The sequence below is a fragment of the Aquila chrysaetos genome, chromosome 21, assembly GCF_900496995.4.
Source record: "Aquila chrysaetos chrysaetos chromosome 21, bAquChr1.4, whole genome shotgun sequence".
NCBI lineage: Eukaryota > Metazoa > Chordata > Aves > Accipitriformes > Accipitridae > Aquila > Aquila chrysaetos.
In genome coordinates, this window is record NC_044024.1 from 390,259 (window position 1) to 408,092 (window position 17,834).

A 17,834-nucleotide genomic window follows, 5' to 3' on the forward strand; every position below is an offset into this window, starting at 1 on the left:
CAGGGGGTGTGTGTGGGGGGAAGGTGAGTGAATATATTGGGTGCTCCTATGAAGGAAAATTCTCCAGCTCTGGGAACAAAGATAGTTACTAATGAAAAGCTTTTGTTACTCTTTTTTTTCAACTGGTAACAGAGGAACTGGATATCCCCAAAACTTCTGGACTCTTACCAACTTAATGCCATTTTATCCTCCAGGACTTTTGCACAGAGCCCCATTGACTGCTCCAGATTATTTGAGGGGACAGATGGTTCCTACACCTTGGCAGCGCAGCTGAGGGCATCCAGAGATTTCTATTAACTTTGTCCTAATAATTTTCATCCTGTCTTTCATCTTACTCTCCCTTTCACATCCCATGGATTCACTTCAGTTGATTTGTGTTTACATAGACCTCTTATATTACTCAGAGGATACCTCTGCTCCTCCAAGTAACATAAGAGGATTCAAGGACACTTGCTCCTTTGAAACAGCAGTAGCATTTGTTTTGCTGAGCTTGGGGCATGGTGGCAATCTTTACAACAGCACTTGTTTGTACAACAGGTTCCTGAAGTTGCCATTTCACAGTGCTCAATCTGTCACCACTTCCAGTTGTCAGCAGGGGAGCTTTCCACTGCAAGTCCATTTCTCACTGGCACCCAAGACAGTATTGTGTGCTTTCACGTCACCACCTATGAAAAAACAGTATCAGGTCCCCTCACTGCTTAGATGTGAAGGCTGGCTCCCTGCAGGCTACCTGCCTATAGGCAATGAATAAATGCCCAAAGCCAGCCTGGCCCTACGCTCTCAGTGGTGGCCAGTCCCATTCCCACAAGCTTTGATTCCACAACATGTTGAATATGGGTTAATAATAAACCTAAACTTCCTTCTTTCTCAGGCTGACAGCTCTGAAAAGAGGTGCCAGGCTGACCTTAGCATTTCAGTTATTTTTGAATCAGCAGCAACTGCATAATGAGATCCTCCAGAGAGTATTAAAGCTCTCCTTTCTAGAAAATTCAGTAAACAGGTTTTGGAAGTGTTGGCACACACAGGAACACACACAAAAGGAAAGTACAAGAAACACAGTAATGGTTTTGCAATTGTGGAGTTTAATTACTTCAGCATGTAGGTTTTTGTTGCTATTCAGCCTTCCCCTTTCCATTGCAATCTTTCCCAGTAAACTTGCATAAACACTTTTCCTAGACCAGTACATAAACCAGACACAGATACACAAGTTTTTATTTGCAGTTTTCTTAAGCCTTGGTTTCTTAACTTCTTAAGAGAGAAAGTGTATTAAAAAGCTATTATGCAATCAGATCAAATATCTGATGGTGAGATGCACTGAGATCAGAGGACTCCATGACGGAAGAACATGACAGTAACCCATAACAGGAACTACACTTCAGTCTAACCTGTTCAGAGTGAGAGGCTGATCTTCTGTAGCTCTCACAAGAACTTTGTTGTCTGCACTGTGCTGTCAAAACAGCACAGAAAAGTTTGCTGTTTCACTCTTGGCAAAATTGAGGCCCTTGGGGAAGAAATAAAAAAACCCAAACAACAGAACCCAAGACAGAGACACAATTCACTAATTTCCTCCTCTCCCTTTAGCTCACAAAACCTTCAGACTATTCAGCCCTTTGTCTCAAGAAATAAGCAAAAGAAAGACGAAAAAAGGCTAGAATAAGACACACTTGACAAAAGGCAATTCAAAAGATACAAACATGAAGGATCACGAGGTAAAGAACAGTTACAGCAGCACAGGAATAAAATGACACTGTGAAGGCATTACACATATACACACACTCAGTAGCAAGATCCTCCTCTGCAACTCAAAAGATTTGACAATGAAGCACAAATCCAGTTAAGCAAGGCCAGCACAGATAACATGCATTATCTAGTAGGCTTCAGAATATCAAATTACCTTGGATTCTTTAATATAAAAGAACTGAAAACTTAGTACTTCAGAAACTTCGGAGAGAACAAAGCCTGTAGGTAGCCTGAATTCCTAAACCTGAAAAAAACTGCAAGTAATTGCATTGGTAGGAAATATCACGTGATATTATACAACGGGTTTTCTACCTGCCTCCAGGCATCTTCTAGCCCCAACAGTTTTGTATCGCTACAGCAAATTTCAGGTTTGTGTGGGCTAGTGGTAGACTGCTACAAACTTGGTATCAATGAAGGAGAACTTGCTATTCCACTGACACCAGGGGCTGATGTCTACATGACAGCTGCTCAAAGAAGTTAGGAAAACAGTGTAGAAAGGGATTTTGAGAAAAGATTTTTTGATTAAGCAGACACTAGTTTTTGTAATTTGCTGTCAAAGAACTCAAATGCATCTAGTTAATTTAGCTTTAAGATTCCACAAGCAGAAAATGCAGCAAGAAGTCCAGTGTTCATATAGGGTCAGGCAAACAAATAGCTACTGCAAGCAGAAGAGAAATCTCAATGTGATGTCCTATGTCAATGCAAGTTACCCCATGACTCCCTTTTTTTTTTCTTTTTTTTTTTTTTTTTTTCTTCTTTTCCCTTCTCATTTTAAAGGACAGCTGCTGGACTTGCTAGACATGAATCAGTTCTACTCAAAATTTCTGAGGACACATGACCTGTGAGCTAGGTGCAAGTTACCCTAGAAGAACTGCCATGCAATGTGCATGAGAAATCAGCATTACGCAGGGTGGCAAGCACTTCCTACCACAACACCTACAATCCGTGGCAATGGATGTGTGTTAGCATGTTAAAAAGTAATATCCCACAGTTAAAATGTAATTTTCCATAGGAAAAATGTTCCCTGTACCTAGGAGCAAATCTAGGAGTACGAAAGTGATCTAAGCAGATGCAAACAATTGTAGCCACAAACTATCAAAAAAGAAATCTCAAATTAAAAACAAAATTAAAAAAAAAAAAAATCTTAATTTCAAACAGTAGACAAGCCACCTATTGAAACAGGCTCTCAGAAAGAGTAAAACTCATGTTTAAAATATTACATACCACATTACTATCCAGCTAATTAAAAAAAACCAAACAACAAAAAACCCCAGCCAAACTTTACAAACAGGATACAAACAGATCTCCTCTTGCAATAAGGGTATCGGATAAAAAGTTACGGAATACATTGCGGTATGTTTACAGGGACATTGTTCTTCTCCTCTGCCCACTGCCTTCACTCCCACCAGCTCTTGTTTTGAGCCTGTTTTCAGTTTTTCCAGATGTGCTCTTTGCTTGTAAGAAAGAGAACGTTCTTTTGTCTATACAGACTATGACACCCAGGAAGTAGGTGAGGAGAGAGGTCAAACTTCTTGCTGATCCATTTCTTGTTGTCTATTCACACCACTAAGCCAGTTACAGATGTTATGTGAGTTCAAGAAGTTTCTATCTCAGAGGCCTCTTCTATGAAGTTAGCAACAGGACTGAGGAGCAAGAGTGGAAACAGTTTATACTCTCCGTTCCCATCTTCCGAGAGGAGAGGTGGATCACCCATTCCCAGAGCATCCAGAGGCTCAGCCTGGCTTGCTGGAGCTGCTAGCGGCAAGCCAGTTCCACTACCTGAGGGAGGATGAAGAGCAGGTTTCTCCTCCAGGGGGGGCAGCAGAAGGTCTTTTGGATCCTCTGTCTTCCCTGCAGCTTCACTTGAAGGTAGTTCTTCAAATAATGAGAGCAGAGGATTGGCCCTGTACTCTATCAGCTGCATATCTGAGGGAAAACAAACAGTTTAAACTCCAGGCTCCTGTGTCACATTAGTGACAAGACAAGCAAAACCAGAGAGGCTGCTTCAAAACCTGGTTCACTAAAGAAAACCACACAGCTGAGCTCTGACGGACTACATCCACAGCTGCAAGAGGGGAGCTAAGGCTCCTGTGCCTGTTCAGATCAATATCTGAAGCACACTTCAAGCCCCTAATACATACAGCATGCAATGGCAGCACTGAAGTAGTAAAATGAGTAGCACTGCATTTGTGGGGGTCGTAGCCCATAGAGGAGATACTTCCACAAGGACATTTGCAGTTCTGCTCCCTATTGTGGCACTCTGTCACGTATAAGAAAAAGGAAATGGTTAACACCAACATGGGGCATAGGATGGGGCCTCTTGATTGAGGCACAGCTTCATCAAGATCAGTGAAACATTCCAGTCTTCACAAAAATGTTAAGCCCAGACCAAAGACGGAGAAAAACCACATTACAGGCTACAAAAAATCCATTTCAACACACAGTTTTGGAAGAGTTTGGACCTGTCACAGCTCTTTATGTTCCTTCCTGCCCACCTTTGCTTCCGGCTGTTTCTCTCTCTCTCGCTCCCAGATCTTCAGTGCTCTCTGCCAAGTTTGCAATCTGAAGCAAAATGGGCAGAGAGTAAGACAGAATGCTCAACAACAACAAAATCCAAGCCTTCATTGACTGGCTCATAAAATTAAAGGTGAAAGGAGTAGGGAAGAGAAATGAAACACTTGACCAATGAGCCCACTGTTCCACATGAGGGCCAGCAAACAGGAGCTCTCAGAAGGAGGCATGGTGAAATACAGACAAACTTAACTTACTAAAGCCAAACAAGCTTCTGACTAGCAAATATTTATTTTATGTTCCAAAGCAGAAGCTTTATTATAGTCTATCTTATTGGAATAACACCGTTAAACATGATTTCATCAATACAATTACATTTTGCAAGCCCTGCTTGAACACAGCTGCATTTTACCTCAGTTGTGGTGTAAGCTCTTATGACTGGGAAGTCCTAGTTTAAATATTATTTCAGGACTACAAAATAAGTGACACTTGCAAGGTTTTTTTTAACATGAGTCAGTTTTAGGAACTGGACCAAGAGAAGTAAATTTGCACTGAACTTTTGTATGTCCTCTGAGGAAATTCCATACAGCAGCGTTCAGAATAAATACAGTATATTGCATTATATTTTTCATTTAGTACTTTTTGTTCAGACAGGCTGAAGGCACTCAATGTTATCTGAACTATAACCCCAGACCTAGTTATTACCTGGCTAAAAGACATCATGGGAATCCCTGAGGCTAGGAGAAACAAGCCAAGAAACTGTTCTCACAAACTTACATCCCCAAAAGACAAGATTTTCTACCCTCCTCATTCTAAACAGAAGGTACAGAAGTAATAGATGGGGGGGGCGGGAATCCTCAATACAGACATCTAATTCAACAGACGCCAGTTTGTTTCCCTCTTCGTTATGTTCTAAGGTGTATTCAGAAAGCAAAAAACATGTTATTCAAAGCGAAGTGACAGTTTAAATCAGCCCACTGAGTGTATTACTGCAGCTAGGAACGTAAGACTTGAAATTATCTTGAGAACCCTCTTAAATTCATATATGCCAACAGCAATAACTGAAAACATTAAGTCAGCGGGACTAGATAAACAGGCAGTTTCATCCTGTGCTATCAATCCGGTCCCTACCTTCAAACTGCATCAGTCAAAACTTAGCTCTCGACATCGTATTAACCCTCCCCATCACAGAAGCAACTCTTACTCTTACATTTTCCATACCAGGGGAAGTTTCCATCAAGCTCATGTCCAGGGCTGGCAGCTCAGGATTAAGCGTCTGAAAATAAAAACAGACAGTATGTGGTATAATACAGTTCTTAAACGAAACTTCAGAGAACTCCTGAAAGGACAGCAGGATCCAGAACACCATTCCATCCACTGAAGCACAGGGAAGGTGGCTCCTCCACAGGCCTACAGCGATATACTTTCGACATGTGGCAGTAAACTGAGGTCACATGAGAAGAAAAGGACACCATATTTCCCAGTGATTCCAGGTATATGGCTGAGTTTCATTCCATACCATAATGCATAATCAAACACATAGTCAGGATGCAATGCTATGTGACAAAGGCTTGAGGAGAAGAGTGTCCAATTTTTTCCTTCCCCCCCCCCCCCCTTGAGTTATGTATAACAGAAATACAGTATGAACTGAAAAAGGCTCTCAATGTTACAGTGTACATTGTTAGACTCCTAGAAAGACTATGTATCATTCTATCCCTAACTATTTGTTTTTCAGGATTTTCCACCCTCTTGCTCATTACAACTCAGAATAAAACAGTAAAATTTCATGATGCAACCTAGTAAGTATTTTTCAGAAATCAGAAAAAGTGAAAAGACACTCACATCGCTGAAAGCTTCAGAACCAAAGTTATACTGCTTCCCAGATAACATTGCTTGAAGCTCTTCAAGGCTGGCATCAATGCAATTAAGAAAATCCTGAATTTCTTCCCTAAAAAGACAAAATGATATAGTAGTACTGTAAGAAACAGTTAGCAGTTAGGACCTTCTTTTGCACCACAAGGCAGGAAAAACTCTCAGAAATTATCTGCTAACCTCTCAGCTATTACAGCTGTGGGACAAGATGAGAGCCAGACTAGGTTGCTCACAATCCAAAATAGCTTATTGCCAAATGAGTGAAACTGCATTCCTGTATCACTTTTCACGGTCCAACTCTTTGAAGGACAGGTACAAAGAAGACCATCTGAACAGCACGTATAATAATAGCTATCACATCAAAAAGCAGCTCCTCCTTCCATACGTACTACTTCCTTCATTTTAATATCTTTCAAATGTTCTCAGATCCCATCCTATATACCAGTATCTGTTCAAACTAAGGTCTGACGGCTTTCACCTGGGGACAATAAATGATAAGCAAAGGGCTGAAAATAATCTGGATCTGAAGAAACACTACCTGTTTTGAACCATCAGATTGTTGCCAACTTGTACACGTTTCCAAGGACAGTGGGCAGGACACAAAGGACAGTGAATGAAGTGGAAAGGAAGCTGCACGCACGGTGCCAGTGCTGAACTTCTCGCTGTGCTGCAAGCTACCTCCTATGCTGGAACTCCCAGCTACAAGGAACAGAGAGTTCCAAGGCACTGCCCCACATTTTGCAGTGCCACCGAGGCACTCTGCTCTGTGAGACCCCACTTGCAGTACTGTGTTCAGCTCTGGGGCCCCCAATGTAAGAAGGACATGGATGTTGCTTTGGCCAGCCTGGTCTGGTGGAAGGTGTCCCTGCCCATGGCAGGGGGTTGGAACTAGATGATCCCCAAGGTCCCTTCCAACCCAAACTATTCTGGGATTCAGTGATATTACAGGGCCTTCAGTTTACACTGAGTGCTGTGACACATCATCTCAGTACTTCCTACCTGAAGCTAAGCACAGCAGAGAAGCTGTCAGGAGAAAGAACTAAAAAGTTTGTTCCTTGATCCAGCTCACCCTGCAGCCACACAAGTGACAGCACTGATAAAGCTCAGGGGCCAGTGCAGAGTTGGGAACTGCTTAAGCAGCAGTGCTGCTGAGTGTGAAACCACAGCCTGCATGGTTTTGAACCCAGGGGCGAGTCTGACCTGACAATGCGCAAGGGAAATGAACCTTTGCGAAAGTGAGGAGCAAAGAAAGGAAGCAACAGCGAAACAACATCAGACTACCACCGATACGAATCCATATCCAGCCCTCAGAAACCAATCAACATGTGGTGCCCTCCTGAAATCACCACCCTTGACCTGCTGTTTGGCAGTCCTTGGCAGTGCCAGTAGTTGGCAATACAAGGGCTGATTTGACAGACCGACCTCACCAGTCCTCAGAGTGACACACCAGAAGTCAGGCACACTCATTATCAGAGATGTGACAGATGAACTTGCCCTGCTTTTAGTGCATGATGCTAACACTTGTCTTTTTTAAGACCTACTAATGAAGGGGCAGAAAATTCCGTTCATCAACGACATTTAAAAAGCTAAACGCATCCTCTGAAACTTTGACAAGATCCCACAAGATGACGACAGCAGAACAGTTTCCAGAAACAAGTTAATACCTGTCCAGTAAAGGATCATTTTGGTTTCCAGAGTTGTTCTCGTTCAAGATGGAGTCAATCACTGACACAGGGTCTTCTGGAGCATTAGGTTGTGCAGCATGGAGTTCCACAGCAACATTTCCTATTTCACTGGATTTGCTGACATCATTTATATGAACTGGTGGGATAGTTTCTGCACAGTTTAACTCATTTGGCTGCGATACTTGACAAATAGGTAAGCCAGGATCCAGAGCTGCCTGTGTCTCTCTAAAACATGACCCAAAGAGAAACAATACACAGAAGAATTCATCAACTGTAGTACTACTCATTTCAAGTTTAGTACCTCAAATCTTAACACTGAATAAGGTCAGGGTAGTCAAGGGTTCAAACAACCAACTGGTCTTTAGGAAAAGAAGAGAAGTGCCTTCCTAAAGCCAGATGAAGAATCTCTTATTACAGCTTATACAGATAATATTTTTCAGAGCAAACCACCCCATTTTGCCGGGCCAAAAGCGGCAAAATAGTATATGGAAATTAGGCAGGAGGGACCCTCTTAACATTGTGTCTCTGGAAAGAAAAGATTCCAAATTGGTCCCTATGTCACTGTGGATGTTAACAGCTAAACGGTTTTTCACAAGAATCTGATGCCACACAAAAGAATGCCTTCCCTTCAGTTACGCTTAGCATAATATTAGCGAGAGTAGTAGTGAAACTGGAGATAAAACTATACATCTTGGTTTGTTTATTAGTAACCTATATACATTTTGGATTGTTTATTAGTAACCTATATATGCATTCAGGTCCCTGTTCAGTCAAAACGTTAAGTATGTGCTTATTTGTTGAATAGACAGAAAAGCCTCAGCAAATTAAACTTCAAGCGCCGATCAGCTTGATAGGCCTCCAGGCACTCCTGAAGAGACATGAGCTCTTAAAAAGCTTTGCTGACCAGGACCAATGCTACACACTGTAAAAAAGACAGCCTACAAACAGGCCTGTCATGCACAAATAGAGTAAAAATTCAGAGAGGTTGTTTCCCAGAATTCATATGGATCACTTATACTAATGTAACTACCTAGTTAACAACCTAAGCATAAATACTGCCACATCCTTTAAATGTACCTGGCTCTGCCACTTGTGTGTGCTACAGCAAGGAGACCATCGGTGGCATTTTCCAGGGTATCAGTGATATCTCGAATGATGAGACCTGTACCATTTCCATCCTCATCATCTGCATCATGTTCAGAAAAAGCCACCTGCAGGATACAGGAAATAGAATGAGTAAATCAAAAGGTCTGACTTTTTTTTGATGTTGAAGCTCCATTCTTCTTGCAGCTTCTCCTTCCTGTTCAGATTTCATCTTTGACTAGTTGTACTGATTTGCATGATTTTACAGACAGAGCAATGCTTTAAAGCTGCCCATTTCAAAATGGAGTCCATCTGATTATAAGATTAGGGTATTAATAGTTAGAAGGAAGACTCTGAGATCACTGTGTATCACCCTGTCCAACCCATTATCTCTTTCCCTGGGAAGACTTACTGCTTGGCCACTCTCCACAGGTATGCGAACATACTGACGACTGTATTTGGAAGGTGAAGCACCTGCAGCATCCGTTAGAGACCTGAGACAAAATATGGCCTTAGTATATGGTTCCGCAGTAAAAAGCTGTAGCAATGCCAAATACATGCAGTAATGGTAAGAAAAATCGTTCTTCCACTTCTAAGAAAACTGGCTTTTGGAAATGTTTTTTAGCAAGTGTATTGCAGACCGGTTGCATTCTAAACATGCTTTTTGTTTTGAGCAAGTCAGTCACATTTGCACATTTTGAAAAAGTTACCATTTCTGGTAACTATGCCATTCGAAATTCAAAATGTATAGTATATTCTCTTCCCACCCATTTTTTCAGTGATAAAGAAGAGGAAATCTTTATTTCATGCTTTGTTCAGCTTCCATCAGCTTTCTCAAGTTTGAATATAAGAGTGATAAAAATATTCTTCATACACTTTAAGTATCTTGCTTCTAGAAGTTGATTTATCCCTATAATTCACATCTGACATGGATTTGTGACCTATCCAGTAATTACCTTTTTCTTTTGACCCCAACAATGTAATTTCCTCGCATCAAACTTAGTATAAATTGAAGAATCTAAAAAGGAAAAACAAAAAAACAAAAACAAGTGGTCAGCATAGCAGTCCTAACATTAAATTATTCAGATTTTACTAGAAAATTATGTAGTTATGTGATTGAAATTAATAAGTAAATTAAAAATCCATTTGTGTTCATGTCTTACAACACAAAATGATAGTTACCAATGGCATTGAAAAATTATCCCACTTGGACAGTTGTGGTTTTTTTTTTTTTTTTTTTAAAAATGTAATGTAACACCACAAGTCTCTAGAGGATTCCAGACCAGAAACAGCTGAGGGATAAACCAGAGAAAATTTGTGCCATTGCAGAAGTTCCTATAGTTTCTGGGTTCCAAGTTGACTTCTTGAGTGGTCTAAGTCTGTCTTGGTCCAAGATCTTTCACAGACTCCATTCCATGTGCCTGCAATCTCTTGTTTTAGGCTCCTGTTACCATGCACTGCCTCCAGCCCCACGTTTACCCCAGGTCAGCTGGATTTACTGACTTCTCTCCAAATAAGATACACTGAGATTTCAAACACACTGAAATCCTTCTTACTACGACTTTTCCTTAGTATTTTGCTTGTGGTTCTTTGCTGTGCTACTTCTGGGACGCTTAGGAACTGTGAACATTTTCTTTATGCTGTATTAATATAGCCTGTTCAGCTCTGTGTCATTTGTCATTCTACATAAGCAAAGAATGCCATCAAGTATCACAGAGGCAGGAATAAGGATGGTAGCACTGAAGATGCTGCAATGGTACCTTAGACAGCAGCTTCTGTTGTTGACTGTGCTTCTGCCTTAGAACTGCCACTTCTTTCCACAGGGCCTTATTTTCTCTGCAATGCAGAATAAATCAGAAGACAGAGGATGAACAGAGTTTACTTTATATGCTTTAGTGTTACAGCTTTCAAACTTTCACAGTACCTTGCAGGACCAATGGCAACACTCCTTCCGTGGATAGCTAACAATCAGTTAATCCGATCCACTAGTATAAACTCTGGGTTAAATTAACTCCGTTTTCCATCAGGCAGGACCAAACACTCGCTAATAAGGACATTCTCATCCTCTGCTGCCCCACCAATAATCTTGGTCTGAGGTATTCCTTTGTGTTTAGAAAAGGAAATGCTTTGATGGCCCTAAAAAACTACTACAGGTGATGGCAACCAAAATGAAATCTCAAGATAGTCAACAAACTCCCAGTCTTAATCTCTGGTCTGCAACTGAATTATAAAAACAAACAAGATTCAGAATGTTGTGTGGGGTGGAATGGGGCTTCTTAGAAAAAAATATAGCTTCACCTGTTTCCAGTTCAAATGAAACCCACATTTAGAGTCAAGCTCCATTAGATATAAGCAACATTCAGCGTATAAGCGCCTCTGAAACAGACGGAGTCTACCTCTTCATGTTAGCCAGTCTGACATCCATGTTGTTCTGCTGCTCTCTCATTTCCTGGACTTCAGAGAGTACTTTGTGCAAATCCTCCGTACAGACCTTGAGATCCTCAGTTCTTACTGCAGATACCTAAAATAGGACCAGGTTACACATGCTTTACTACGAACAGTACCTTGCATACTCCTTCCTACAGGAACAGTGTAGTTAGTCTGTGGAAGAACAGGTACAAACTCCATTAAAAGATTAGGTAACACTATAATTCTTATGTATCACAAAATACCACAGTTGCAATAGGTGACAGTCCTTAGGAGAGCCTACACTGTATGAAAAAAACAAGTTGTCAATGAAAACACGAGATTAGCACTTCGTACGTGTAGACAGTAGATTCACCATTGCAATTCATGATAAAAACCTACCACTGATTGAAAACAGCCTTCCCTAGGGGGTTCTCTCTGACAGGTCTGGTGACAGCTTGCCCTCTAGTGTCAAAGAGTAAGACACCAACCAAAACCAAAACACAGAAGTGATAGTGGAGTAAGAACAAGATGATGGCATTCCTTTTAGGTGTGGGTAAATCTGTGAGCAGAGAGTAACAAATTTCCATTAAGTTATGGGGGGGAGGGGGGAGGTGTCTAATTAGATGCATCCTACTCTACTTGAAAATTTGTCCCACACCACCTAAATTGCAGATTCCCATATTGGTGTTCCCTCTATTACCTCTCTGCTCAGTGACACTCCAAAATTATAGAGACTTGTCTCCAGAGAGTCAGAGTCCAAACTGCTCTTCTGCCCACAGCAGAATCCATGAATGCCACCTCTTCAAACGATGGCAGAAGAGTCATCAGAAAGTAAAAAGCTCACTCTCTCCTCCCCACAGTTCCATATTCAAAATTTTCCAATGCCTTCAGCAACTCTCTCTGTGGTGGTGGCATTGATGGCTAACATACAATTCAGGATTTTGAAAAAGATAGGTCTGGTGCATCACATGTCTGAATGACATGTCCCAGTTTTGTGGGTGTAATTTTAAAAATCATTTAGCCAAATACTGACCATAATTGAACCAAATGGAGTTGCACCAGATAACCACCAGATGTCCCTTCCAACCTACAGCATGCTACGATTTTTCTTATTATTCCACTAAATTGCAAAGGGGAGGTGAAAGCATCTGGGATTGGCCTGCTGAATTGCGAGACAACTTCCATGCAGGTTGGCTCACAGACCCCTTTTCTTCAAAGGAGAATGGGATGGTCAGAAATGGACCTACGTTGTTATAAAATAGCATGCCATCACTTCATGATGAAACAGAACATAATTGTTATGCAATCATTCCACAGAAATAACTACTTTCTTAACATAATCCAGCATTACAAAGGATGGACTGAATGGCCTGACAGTTCTCTTCTCTGTCTACATTTTTAGATGCTTTGCTATTCATTGCGGATAATACTTTATGCCAAGGTACATGAGCCGTATCCCAAATGAAATTCACAGCCATCTGATTTCTCTTCAGCATACCACCTCTCCATGGGGAAGACACCCAAAAGATGCAGACAGCAGATGGAAGTTTCAAATGCAGTCAGCCTCCCTCTCCCTCTAAAAAAAGGGCCAAACTAAAACATTCTGCCCAAGTGCAAGGAATTGCTCTCTTCAGAGTCTCTAACTAATTAATGTCGAGACTGAAGCACACCAGCAGAGCTAACATTAAAAGGGAGTAAATGAAGGAAGTCCTGCATTCAAACTTGCATTCCTGTTAGAGGCTTGAAATCCAGTTTATAGCAAGTACTGAAATATGACTCCATTCCAAACAGTAAAAGAGCAGGAAAAACTAATGGATGTTTTGCAAAAAATCACTAACGTTTCCTGTGCAACAAAGAGTATGTTTCACCAGCCTATTCAATAGTTTCATATGAATGTCCTTGGCACTAACTAGAGCTTTTGTCTTTCCATCTAGAATACTCCACCCAGTGCAACACCCCTGGGATACATGGAGCCATGCATAATGTCATCAGCTGACTGCCCCAACACACCAGCAAGCAAGGTGTGCAAGCCAAGACAAGTTAGCGATTACAGCATCTGGGAAGAGCACAGCCCTGAGTCAGAGAAGCAGCTGTATAACTATATTTAATCAATTGTGATTCTTAGCAGAGACAGCTCAGTGAAGAATCAATCAAAACACAATTGTGACTCTCAAGCCTACCCTGTGCTTTTATTAACTTGGGCAATGTAGCTACCACATTATGACATTCTAAAGAAAAGATTCTGCAGTTCAAATGTCAACATGATGTATCACGATACTCTCTTTCTCTGGCAGCCAGGATATTATGGGCTGTAATGTGCCAATAGAGGATAAATATCTGTGCAGAAACAGGTCACACAAGGCCTGAACGTACAAAAGAAAACTGGAAAGCACTAATAAAGATGTAGCTTAGTGGCAACATAGTTTTGGGGAACGACGTAATTTACGGAAACTCGCCCAAATGAATGGATTACTGATGCCCTTGCTAATTTTCAATGAGCACCAACTGGGAATGTGTTTTCTTTTGCTTCTTTCACTTTGTGACTCTTTCCAATGCTGCTAGGCTGGCAGAATTGAAGACCATGCTAAGCTGTAATCGGGTATATGAACTCTCTGTGGAAAAAGGGCTCTACTTTGACAGCTATGAAGAATGTGGTCCTACTCCAGTGCATTACTAAACAACAGCAGGGTGTGTTTTGTCTAAGAGCTGGCATGAGGAGGCCAAGCCAAGCACTAGCCTGCCATTCAGGAGGGAGTTACAAAAGCTTGCATCATGATGCACAACCTTGGTTCCCATGGAATTTGTTGGCTGTAAAGTGTTTGAAAGCCCTGGACACGCTCTTGATAAGCTACTTTTCATAACAAAAAAAGCGAACTAAATACATGCTTAGACTATACCTTGCGCTTGATGTTTTCCAGTAAATGTGCCTTCCCTTGCTTGAAGAAAGGGTGCTGGAACTCAATGACTGAGCTTTTCTCTGCTGTAATCATACCATTCTCCAGAGCAATCACCTTCCTGAAACCATCTGTGGAGAGGTATTAACAAAGTAATTTCTTTCAGTGCAAAGCTGACTGTTACAACACATAGCTAAAGAAAACCCCAAGGCTACTGAAACGCCTACAGCACTACAGTTACTGGGAGCAGAAACTATGAAAAACAGCCAAAGCAGCTTTTCTTTGGTGGTCAATGATTTGACTGCTGCGATCTTCACAGCTAGAGAACACATCCACAATACCATCACATGACCTTGCAGGCTGTACAACCAGCATGCATGGCAGAGGCCAGCTACTGTCCGCAAGCAAGACAGTGATGTCCAAATAATCACAAAAGTTAGTTAGAAATGAGATTTATTAGGACATCTTGAATAAAATCTTGCCCCGGAGGAAGCGGCGGAACGGTGCACCTTCCCCTTCATGCCTATAATCCCAGACAAATACATATCAAAACAATTGTTGTCTTGTACCACCAGGGTCTACAGAATAAAGTAAGGAAGAGAAATTAGTTCTCAGCCTATGCAAGCACATGCACGCAGAGTACCTTCTCCATACCAGACTGCCTGTGTGAAGTAAGACATTGCCAGGTCTATTTCCATCTGCCTCAAGTACCTCAGGGTAGATGCGAAATACAGTTGACAGACCAATCCATGTCTCACCTTGGTCAAGTTTTTAACATAGTTAATGTATTCCAGTTTCATTGTGCCCCAACAGCGCTATCATTAGAAAACTTTACTCGAAGCTAGCATAGGTCCAGCAGGAAAAGGAAGCTGCCATCGCATTGCATGTCTTCATAGGATTATTTGCATTTTAGCATTTACCCTTGCTACAAGGCAACTGACAATTGTTTGCTTGCATTATCCTTTGACACTCAAGTGATGGAGTCCCAACCAACACTTGACACGAACAGCAGCATCCACCCTGTGTCAAGAGGCTAAATGTATGCTTTCTCTCTCATGTCTGACAAAATCTAAATAGGCATTGGCTAGAGAGACCAGGCAAACCTACTGGACAAGGACAGAGAGTTCCTCCCCCTTACTCTGAATGGAAATTCTAAATAAGGCAGCCATCTTCTATGCAGTTTGTACCCTCCCTCAGCCCATAAGCTGTCTGCTGCAAAACAACTATTTCTGCTGTGCGTTGCAGCCCTGCACATTGTACCGTACCTTTGAATTACCACCTCACTCCAGCTTCTTTCCCCGTACAAGTTGTACATGTGTTATATAATGGATGCTACATGATTGTCACAAGTCGAGCACAGGAAACTTAATGAGAAACTTAGTCCAGCTCGATCCATCAGTGTGACTAATCTTGTTTCAACACAGCAATGCAGGCAACAGCATAATCTAGGCAATTTTTTTCATATACTAGCTGCAGTCCTAAAGGAACTGTAGGTATAGCCTTTGTTCCTCTAGGTGTGCAGAAGTTTGCTGTTACCATTACCATTAACACCACCACTGGAGCCCAGTGAACTCTACCCAAGCTTTAGGTACCAGCACATGAAACAATATTTTTACGGTTGTTGATCAAAAGGACTCGGAGCTGAAACACAGAAAACAAAGACTAAGCCAAGCTCTCCTGTTATCTTTTCCTTTTGCAAAGCAAACTCAAGACCAGAATTCAGGTTTTCAGGGATGAAAGACCTGCCAAGTCAATTGGTTTGTTTAAAGAAATTCAAATCGATACCAAGCAGCAATGAAATTGGCAGAAAGAATACATGAGAACAGCTGATGCTTACACATGTTAAGCTGTCGTATGAAGCTAGAGATATTGTTGTGTTTGAAGTACTTGGGGAGTAGCTCCTTGGCAAACCTCTGCTCATCCAGAATGCAGAAGTTCTCGCCATTCTAGGAAATAAGCAGAAGCAACAGTTAGAGAACAAGCACAATTTTTCTAAGGTGTTGCTCGTAAGCCAAGACCATAAATCAACAGAGACAGTTCCTACAACAGGGAAGGGCAAAACACTTAGCAAAGGGAATTGCCTGTGTGAGCACTTCTGAGTACTTGGGACTGTACCAAAAAATTTGAGTCCAAAAAGACAGTTACATGGAACACTTCTATTGAACAGGAGATTTTTTGTAAAGCCCTGAAGTTTTGACCTTAACCCAAAGAAAAATTGTTCTAAAAACCCGCGTATCTGCTGCTCTCTTCATCCACAAGAAACGTAAATATTGCTCAAGCACAATGGAATTCATGTCACTAGAGGGCTTCGATCTCCCTCGATCGGAGCTGCCCAGCTCCTGACGAGATTCTTCCATTGTATGTACTATGTCACCACTAAAAATAACTAAGTAACGTCGCGGAGTTACTAAAAGTTCAGGCGACACAACCCAGCGGTAAAAAAGGGTAACTGTGACACAAGCAGTTTCGGATTTAGCATAGTCTCAGGTTCAAACTTCCCGAAAGCGGGCAGGTCTTGGTATCGTTTTTAGGAACAAAAATACTATGTTTCTTTCCACCTTTTCCTTTGTAAAGCCTAAACCCCTGAAAAAAAGGGGAGAAAATCTAAAAACGCTCTAAAAACGACGGGGGACAACACTGAGCACCACGCTTGTGTCCGAGACCTCACCAGCTGGCGGTGTTTGCAGTGTCCTGCGCCAGCGAGGCCTGTCCTCCCGATCTCAGGAAGGAAAAAACGACAAGGACAGTACTTCTGGAAGTGCCTTTTCCACCGCTTTGCGCTCACGGCGCCCACCGTCAGGCTGCGATGCTCGGCTCTGCTGGGCCAGCTCACGCCGGAGGGTCGTGCGTGGCCACCGGGCAGGCCGCGGGGGCACCGGGACACACACCCCCCCCCCCGCCGCAGAGTCTCTTCCACGCGTCCACCTCTCGCCCGCCCCTGCCCACAACCGGGCTCCCCCCGCCGAAGCGCCGGGCCACGCCGTTACCCGCCCCCCCGCACCTACCGCGCACACCAACCCCCGCTTCGGGGGCGGCCGCTGCCCAGGGCCGGGGAGCCCCGACCCGCCGGCTCCGCAGGGGAGACGAGGGGCGCTCCCCGCCCGCCGCCCCCGGTCCCGCTCCCCGCAGCGGGGCCGCCACCGTCGCCGCCCTGCGCGCACGGCCCCGCAGCCCCGGCCCAGCGCTGCTCCCCCCCCGCCCCGCTCCCCGGGCCGCCCAGGGCCCTCCGCGGGGGCCTCCCCGGCCCCGGCCCCGGCCCCACTATCGCGCCGCTCCCCGCCGCCGGCCCCGACTCCCCGCCCCGCCCCGACTCCAGGGCCCCGCGGGCCGCCCTCACCCTGCTCCAGCAGATGACGTCGTCGCTCTGCGGGTCCTCCACCAGCGCCCAGAGCTTAGCCAGAAAACCGGGCACCGGGGCGGCGGCGCCGGGGGCGCCGGGCAGCGCCGACCCTTCCCGCATCCTCGGGCCGGGCCGGGCCGCGCTCCCGTGCAACGGGCCGGGGAGGGCGGGGCGTTGCCGACGGCGGCCGCGACGCTAGGCGGGGCGTTGCCGACGGCCCGGGGAGCGCGCTCATTGGTGCGGTGCCGCCTGGCCCCGCCCCCTCGCCCGCCCGGCCCTGCCCGGCGGCGGCGGCGAGCG

General features: G+C 43.6%; 1 protein-coding gene across 2 annotated transcripts; it reads right to left on the minus strand.

Annotated features, from left to right (window-relative positions):
* Nucleotides 1-1,062: 1,062 nt before the first annotated feature.
* LOC115333776 (heat shock factor protein 3) lies at nucleotides 1,063-17,709 on the minus strand. Of its 2 annotated transcripts, XM_041119135.1 has the most exons (14): nucleotides 17,532-17,709; nucleotides 16,032-16,140; nucleotides 14,198-14,325; nucleotides 11,288-11,412; nucleotides 10,652-10,727; nucleotides 9,848-9,909; nucleotides 9,304-9,385; nucleotides 8,886-9,019; nucleotides 7,788-8,033; nucleotides 6,094-6,199; nucleotides 5,462-5,527; nucleotides 4,236-4,302; nucleotides 3,520-3,666; nucleotides 1,063-3,383 (listed from the first exon to the last, which is right to left on the minus strand). In XM_041119135.1, exons 1-14 carry the CDS (start codon nucleotides 17,652-17,654, stop codon nucleotides 3,364-3,366), a joined length of 1,491 nt encoding a protein of 496 aa, XP_040975069.1. In that variant the 5' UTR covers nucleotides 17,655-17,709; the 3' UTR covers nucleotides 1,063-3,363. The 2 variants fall into 2 exon arrangements, with proteins under 2 accessions (XP_040975069.1, XP_029853054.1); XM_029997194.2 differs by having other exon boundaries at nucleotides 1,063-3,666.
* Between the last annotated feature and the right edge of the window lie 125 nt (nucleotides 17,710-17,834).

Excerpts from the sequence above, each read along its gene's own strand:
- LOC115333776 (XM_029997194.2), bottom strand. The coding sequence starts at position 17,654 with ATGCGGGAAGGGTCGGCGCTGCCCGGCGCCCCCGGCGCCGCCGCCCCG. Across the intron at positions 14,326-16,031 it reads CATACGACAGCTTAACATGT|ATGGTTTCAGGAAGGTGATT; the intron begins GTAAGCATCAGC and ends ACCTCTCCACAG. Across the intron at positions 3,667-4,235 it reads AGAAACAGCCGGAAGCAAAG|ATATGCAGCTGATAGAGTAC; the intron begins GTGGGCAGGAAG and ends GTTTTCCCTCAG.